At 43.6% G+C, this 8,864-nt stretch overlaps 1 protein-coding gene across 1 annotated transcript in view; it reads left to right on the top strand.

Annotated features, from left to right (window-relative positions):
- The window catches only part of LOC132384387 (oncoprotein-induced transcript 3 protein-like), a 13,397-nt gene extending 4,886 nt beyond the window's left edge, over positions 1 to 8,511 (top strand). The window contains exons 4-6 of the mRNA XM_059955491.1: positions 6,273 to 6,417; positions 7,326 to 7,402; positions 8,429 to 8,511. Of these exons, the coding sequence (XP_059811474.1) occupies positions 6,273 to 6,417; positions 7,326 to 7,402; positions 8,429 to 8,496 (290 nt within the window). The 3' untranslated portion in view covers positions 8,497 to 8,511. The remainder of the gene's footprint in view (positions 1 to 6,272; positions 6,418 to 7,325; positions 7,403 to 8,428) is intronic.
- Positions 8,512 to 8,864: the final 353 nt, after the last annotated feature.

The raw sequence follows: 8,864 nt of genomic DNA, 5'->3' as shown, positions 1-8,864 counted from the left end.
AGACACACACTGACACACACAGTCAAAACACACACACGTACACACACAAACACAGACACACACTGAAACACACAGTCAACACACACACTCACACTCACACACACAGACACACAGACTTAAGCACACCCACACTGAAACACACAGTCACACACATCACACACAGACTCACACACATACTCAAACACACATACACACACAGTCAAACACACACTCACAGACACACACACACACACATACTCAAGTGCGCACACACTAAAAATACACTCACACACAACACACACGTTCAAATGCATACACAAGCACGGACACACACACACAGACACACACAAAGACACACACACCCAAGTATACACACAAACACAGACACACATGCTCACACACATGCAAACACACACACAGACTCAAGCACACACACTAAAACCCATACTCACACACATCAAACACACACTCACACACTCAAACACACACTCACACACTCAGACACACACACTCACATACTCTCACACACACACTCAAACACACACCGACACACATACTCATGCACACACACAACACACACACTCAAATACATAGACACACACAAACATGGACACATACACACAAACACACACAGAGTCACACACACACACACACACTCACATACTTACACACACTCAAACACACACACAGGCACACATACTCAAGCACACACATACTAAAACACACACTCACACATATACTTACACACACATCAAACACACACATACACACACTCACAAACTCAAACACACAAACACAGACACACACAGCACACACACACACAGAAACACACTCACACTCACACACAGAAACACACACTCACACTCACACACACTTGCACACACACATACACGCACACACTCAAACACAGTCACAGACACACAGACTCAAGCACACATATTAAAACACACAGTCACACATAGACACACACACTCACATACACACACTCAAACATGCACATAGACCCACATACTCAAGCACACACACACTGAAACCCACACTCACACACATACTTACACACACATCAAACACACACTCACGCACTCAAACACACACTCACACACACACACACATACTCACACACACACTCAAACACACACAGACACATATACTCAAGCACACACACACTCTCAAATACGTGGACACACGCATAAATACATGCACACAAACACACACACACTCACACTCACACACTCAAACACATAAACACAGACACACACACATCACACACACTGTAACACACAAACACACTCACACACATACACACACAAATGCAGACACACACACTCACATATTCACACACACACACTTACACACATACATACACACTCTCACACACACTCAAACACACACAGACACACATATTCAAGCACACATGCACTAAAACATACACTCATACATCAAACACACTCTCAAACACACACATACACACAGACACACACGCGCTCACATACTCACACGCACACTCAAACAGACACACACACACACTCAAACACACACAGAGACCACACACAAAATCAGACACACACATTCAAACACGCACATAGACCCACATACTCAAGCACACACACACTGAAACCCACACTCACACACATACTTACACACACATCAAACACACACTCACGCACTCAAGCACACACTCACACACACACACATACTCACGCACACACTCAAACACACACAGACACATATACTCAAGCACACACAGACACATATACTCAAGCACACACACAACACACACACTCACACTCACACACTCAAACACACAAACACAGACACACACACATCACACACACTGTAACACACAAACACACTCACACACATACACACACAAACGCAGACACACACTCACACTCATACACATACACACACTCACATATTCACACACACACACTCAAACACACAGGCACACACACTCAAGCACACACAATAAAACACGTACTCACACACACAACACACACACTTATGCACACACACACTTATGCACACTCACACAAACACACACACACACACTTTCTGGTTCCTCTGCTGCTGTGCTGAATTCACACAATTAAATGTCTTCCCTGGTTTGTTCTCAGCGTGAATCCTGAGCTGAATTGATGCTCTTGGGTTGGCTTTATGTTGCCTTCAATTCTTTAGTAATGGGCCATGTACAGTAAACGTCTACATGTTGTTTGTAGACTTTAGTTAAAGGAGGTACTGTAGTGGTGTGCTACACGCAGCGCTATAATTACGACACGGAGTCGGTAACTGCAGTCGAAGGAAAAAACTTTATTCGAAAACTTCAGCCTCACTTTTAAGCCTCCCTCAACCTGACCCCATGGCGCAGAGGCTCCAAAGCTCTGTGCTCACAAACCGCCGTAGGCTATCTAATTGTGAGCCAGTTCGGATGTGCCAGGAAATGGGTCGCCACAGTACTTCTGTTTATTTTGTCACTAAATTGTGGGATGCATTGTATTCTAATTCCTGTGTAGTTTTAAGTTAACTTTATTGGCAATTAAATATGGTGTGTCCTAGTGTAAGGAAAAAGCTGATTGCCTTCAGAAAGGGAGAGAGATCAGGAGGGGAAGGGGCTGCTGGAAGTTCACACTGGACAAGGATAGGTTCAGAGCTACTATTGTGTTTTCTGGTAGACATAATTTTGTAAATATTGGCAGTTTTCTTTTCAATATTTTCACTAATTTTTGTAAGTTTGAATTTTGAGGCACCCTTTCATTAAAGCACTAAGTGACTCCAGCCATTTTCCCTCTGGCGCCAAGTCTGTAACAACAGTACACTCAATCTGTCATCTTTTCTGCTTTCTCAGGCTCATCCTGAAGTCTGTGCCCAGAATTGCTCCCTCTCCTGTTGGTCTTGCTATGTACGATTCAAGAATAGTCTCGAGTGCATTCCACGAACTCTATTGATTCTTCATGCAGCTCATAAAGTTGCCAACACGTTTATTCTTTGATCTCCCTGTGATGTTGAGCAGCCTGTTGTGCACCTCCAAATGTGTTTGGCCATTTAGCCAGCTTGGCCTCACATGCACATCACTTCAAGTATATCTTCAGTAACTAGGTTCAAACTCTTTCCATTTCATCGGAAACCTGTAATTGGTGACCTTTTCTCCCAGTACTAAGGCTTAACACTATCATAAGCCTGTGACAAAACTTGGCCTTGTTCCGTTCATCATATTTACTTCCCTGACCACATCCATTACAATAGGAACAATTGAGACAAGACACAAAGATGTTCTGTCTCTCTCTGCCCCACTCGTTGTTTCCTCCACTTATCCCATTCATATCTCTGTTTTTGGCTAATTCAGTAAAGGTGCATCCATGTTTCTCCTCCTTTCTGAAACTGTCTGTCTCTCGGCCTCTAATGTGCTCCCATAGCCCTGAGTCTCATTGAAAGCTCTGAGCTGCAGATCGGAGATTTCAGTCCCAAGATTCAGGCTGATTTGCAGAGCAGTGCTGACTCAATTGTACAGGGAGATGGGCACTCCATTAGGGTGTCTCACCATGCGGCAGGACAATTAGAAAACCTCTTGCATGTTTTAAATAAAGAAACACATTGATTTTAGAGACCTCATCGTTTCTACAGTTCAGAAATTAATCACTGTATTTCTGCATTTCTAATTCAGTTATCCTGTGCACTCAGCATATTTGAGAGTTTCGATGATATAATTTGAATAAAGTATCTTCATCCGGAAACCCGGGTTCTGTGAGGCTTCCTAACCTGTTGATTACTCCTGGCATTTACTGTTTTATTTTATGTCTGAGATCAGTTTTATTTAGTTGGGGGCTTGCATATTCTATAAGACCAAAAGATATTAGGCCAGTCAGCCAGTCAAAGCTTCTTCACATTCCATCAGGGTTGATTTATTATCCCTCTCAACCCCATTCTCCTGTCTTCCAAGGTTGGCCTTATAAAGCCTCAGCATCAAGTCCTTGCTCTTATATCTTAGTACTCTCAGAAAGAATGCCAACATTGCATTTGCCTTCCTTACCACCAATTCAACATGCAAAATGGAACCCCGCAGTTTTTAATTCGCTCCCCATTTATAAAATCCTCTATGCCTTTATTCTTTCTACCGAACTAAATAAACATAGAACTCCCTACATTATATTCCACCTGCCACTTCTTTGCCTGTTTCCCCCAGTGTGTCTAAACCCTTCTGTAGAATCTCTGCTTTCTCAACACTACCTGCCCTCAATGTATCATCTGCAAACCTGGCCACAAGGCCATCAATTCTGTCATCCAAATCATTGACATACAATGGAAAAAGGTACGGTCCCAGAACCGACCCTTATAGAACATCACTAGTCACTGGCAGCCAATCAGAAAAGACCCCCTTTATTCCAATTCATTGCCTCCTTCAAGTTGGTCAATTTTCTATCCATGTTAGTATATCTCCTTTAATGCTGTGTTAAGCAGCCTCATGTATGGCAGCTTGACAAAAGCCTTCTGATAATCCAAGTAAGCCAGATCCACTGACTCTCCTTTGTCTATCCTGTCTGTTATTTCCTCAAAGAAGACAATCAGATTTTAGAGGCAAGATTTCCCCTTGATGAAACCATGCTGACGTTGGCCTACTTTATCATGCGCCTCCATCATCATCCAAGCCACTAAAGTCAGGCTAACTAGTCTTTAATTTACTTTGTTTTGCCTCCCTCTCTTCCTAAAGAGCAGAGAGACATTTGCAATTTTCCATTGCTCCAGAACATTCCAGAATCTAGTGTTTCTGGAAAGATCAATATTAATTCCTACATAATCACTCATTTGCACTTTCAGAATGCTGTGATGTTGTCCATCTGGTCTAGGTCTAGATACCTTCAAATCTTTCAGCTGCCCAAGCACCATTTCTACAGTAATAGCAACTACACTCTCTTCTGCCCCCTGACATTCTGAAAGTTCTAGCATACTGCTAGTGTTTTTGACTGACATAAAATACTCATTAATTTCATCCATCATTTCTCTGTACCATATTACTACCTCTCCAGCATTATTTTGTAGCCATCCAATATCCACTCTTACCCCTCTTTTACCCTTCACATATCTGATGAACTCTTTTGGTATCCTTTTTGATATTGTTGGTGAGCTTTCATCATTTCTCTCCCTGTTTTTTTTTTAGTTGCCTTCTGTTGATTTTTAAAACTTTCCCAATCCTTGAACTTCCCACTAATTTTTGCTCTATAATATGCCCTGTCCTTTGCTTTTATTCTGTCTTTAACTTCCCTTATCAGCCACAGTTGCCTCATCCTCGCTTCAAAATATTATTTCATCTTTGTGATGTACGTATACTGCACCTTCAGAATTGCCCCCAGAAACACGGATCGTTCAGTTTCCCAAGCACCTTCTCGATAGTAATAGCAACTACACTGTTTTCTGCCCCCTGACACTCTCAAAGTTCTGGCGTATTGCTCATGTGAAGACTGACGCAAAATACTCATTAAGTTCATCGATCATTTCTCTGTATCACATTTCCTCCCCAGCATTGTTTTCTAGCCGTCCAATATCCACTCTTAACTTTACGTATCTGACAAATGCTTTTTGTATCCTGTTTGTTGTTGTTGGCAAGCTTACCTTGATATTTCATCTTTCTCTAATTCTTTTAGTTGCCTTCTGTTGATTTTTAAAACTTTACCAATCCTTGCACTATTTTTTGCTCTACTATATGCCCTCTCCTTTGCTTTTATTCTGTCTTTAACTTCCCTTATCAGCAACAGTTGCCTCACCCTCCCTTTACAACATTATTTCATATTTGTGATATATGTATCCTGCACCTTCCAAATTGCCCCCAGAAACACAAGTCCCCTGGATGACCACATAGTTTCTCCCTGGTTCTCTCTTTACTCCTACATTACTAAGGCTTGCAGGAATGGTTGGAGAACTTGTCACCATAAATTACCTGAACTGTAGGGAATTGGGAAAAGAAAGCAAATGTGCTTTGAACAGCATGTGTGAGAGACAAAAAGTTGTGGAGTTGAAGGGAAATAATGATAGGGGAATGAGATTGATGTGATTGTTCCACTCGGAGCGGAGCTGGCATGCAATGTGATAATGGTCTCTCCTGTCTTCTGAATATAATCTGGGAGAGCTTTAAGAGTGACCTCAGTGATGGAGGAATTGCTTAATTAGTTCACACTCTTCCTGGCTGGATGCTGAATCTCAGGTAATTGGTGCCCATGGATCTGTGGAAGTTTGGTGGGGGATAGTAAAGGCTGAATGACCAGTGAATATTACAGGAAAATGGTCATCTTTCTGTCCCTCAGTTGCAGACTCCACCATTGGTGAGCCATGTAGGAACTACACCACTCTGGATCAGCCCTGGAGGAGCTCAAATTGCTTTGAAACTCAGTGCAGTGGTCAGTGGATGCATGACGGACGCCTGACAGAAGGATGGTACAGATTTAGCAGGTGAGGTTCATGAGGTTCAGCAGCTCCTGCTGCTGCTTACATCTCCTGGGTTCCCAGTTGCACCCGAATGGGATGCTGTCAGTGAATTCCCCATCTTCTTCCTGGCTGCTCCCACATTCCCAGTGTGAGCTGACAGTATGGATTGTCCTGCAAAATTCCCTGGCCTTAACAAACGTATCAGGTGGCGGGATGGAGATATGACTCTACCCAGGGAGGTGTAAGGCGCTCCTTCCCTCCACTAGCCTGCGGGTGACCCTTGGGGAAGGTGTACCACCTGCTTAGCCCCCCACTCCCCACTGATCAGGGTGACGTGAAGCTATGGGAGCAACTGGTGCAGATCATAAGCCCTGGTTATGAGACAACTGATGCCAGACAATCTCTGAAGATTATTGATAATAGCTGGGGGTCACCCGTCTTGTAAAGACACTGCCCAGGAGAAGGCAATGGCAAAACCAGTTTTGTAGAAAAAATTGCCAAGAACAATTGAGGAATCGGCCATGTCACACACAATAATAATAAAAACAGTAGATGTAAATGAACCGCAGATGAGTTTGGTAGATATTTGTTGGGGAAAAGAGGTGGTGAATGTTACTGAAAGGATCGGTCCCCAAGGGTACAGTCTGAACCTGCTGGGCCGAATTGTTTCCTTCCGCTATTTAGTACGCACATGAATGAGGATGAGCTGTGACAGAAGGAATCATGCAGAGAGGCGATGAATGTCACTTCTTCGGGGAACAGAGAAGAGGAAACTCCCTTACTCAACTGTGAGGAAATGGTTATTCACACAGGAATTTGGAAGGGGCAGATGATGAACAGAGTTTCCTGTGACCTGACCAGAGCTGGACAGTGTGTGGATATTATTGACCACAGTTCCTGGTCTGGGACTGACTCTCTGATCATTGTTTCAGTTATGGCAACGTGAAGATTCCCGAGACTTTGGTTCCGTTCTATCACTGCTCTGCATGGCGTCCAGGCTGGTTAAAAGGTAGGTTTACAAGAATTTACCACAGTTATTATTGGGTTGGGCAGGATTGACAATCTCTTAGTTGGCTGCAGTTGGGTAAGCAGCAACCTCGTGTGCCAACACAGACACGGGCTCACTGAGGGGTGTTCCTCACAGTGACTCAGTCTTCACTCCAGTCATGGATCTTCATGGATTCCAGAGAAGGAGTGGGTTAGCAGGAGTTTGTTGTGGACCACCCTACTGACCCTTGTACAGTTTAAATATAGCACAGCTTCACTCAAAGTTCATCTTTGGTTAAGAGTTCTCTTTTGCCTCTGGGGGTGTTTGGGGCAGCAATGAAGGTTCTCCATCTCCTCGCATGTAGGATTCTTCATCGCTGTTCCCATTACAGTTTTGTTTTACCAGTCAGAGTTTTAGTTCTGAGCTGTATCCCATTGAAACTGGAGGACTGGTGGACCACTCTTAGTAGGTTTACAAGAATTTACCACAGTTATTATTGGGTTGGGCAGGATTGACAATCTCTTAGTTGGCTGCAGTTGGGTAAGCAGCAACCTCGTGTGCCGACATAGACACGGGCTCACTGAGGGGTGTTCCTCACAGTGACTCAGTCTTCACTCAAGTCATGGAACTTCATGGATTACAGATGAGGGGCGGGTTTGCAGGAGTTTGCTGTGGACCAGCCTACTGACCCTCTTAAAGTTTAAATATAGCACAACTTCACTCTTTGGTTAAGAGTTCTCTTTTGCCTCTGGTGCTTGGGTCAGCAATGAAGGTTCTCCATTTCCTCACATCACTGTTCCCATTAGAGTTTTGTTTTACCAGTCAGGGATTTGGCCCAGAGCTGCATCCCACTGACCCCGGAGGACTGATGGACCACTCTAATTTTGGCCTCTACCCTTTGACCTGTCAGGCATGGGTTACCCTACCCAGAGCCTAACCACAAAGCCCTCACTCCAGTCAACGTAGCTCTTCAGGACACTGTGGCATGCAAGCCTCCAATCTGTGAGCTTTTGGTTACAACTGTCTTGATATTATTTTGTATTTTAGAACAAAAAGGAAGCTTGAATGACTTGGACAAGTCTGAGGGGACATGGCACATGTCCATGAGCATGTGAACGACTGGAAGATTTAACGAGTCAGAATGTTACAGAAAATTAAAATAAAAAAAAACAGCTGCAGACAAAGGAAACCTAAAATGAAGCATATTGTTCATTCCAGTTCTGTGCCAGTTCCACAAACACCTCAGATCTCCGACCTTCCACAAATTTATCAGCTCCCCTTCCCCCCAGATAATTCTATCCATCCAGCCCTCACAAACCTTTGGAGTGGAGAATTCAACAAGAAGAGAGAAAGAGCAACTTCTTGCACTGCTCTGCAGGGAGTAAGGTCAGTCTGTGTCGGCAACAAACAATCGGAAGTAGGAACTCTGCAGGCCAAACAGCACGTGTTTAACTCCTGCATGATGATTCACTATAATAGGTTG

The sequence above is a fragment of the Hypanus sabinus genome, chromosome 32 (genome assembly GCF_030144855.1).
Source record: "Hypanus sabinus isolate sHypSab1 chromosome 32, sHypSab1.hap1, whole genome shotgun sequence".
NCBI classification, from domain to species: Eukaryota; Metazoa; Chordata; class Chondrichthyes; order Myliobatiformes; family Dasyatidae; genus Hypanus; species Hypanus sabinus.
Note: the sequence above shows the minus strand (reverse complement) of the source record. Positions and strands in the feature narration are given on the sequence as shown.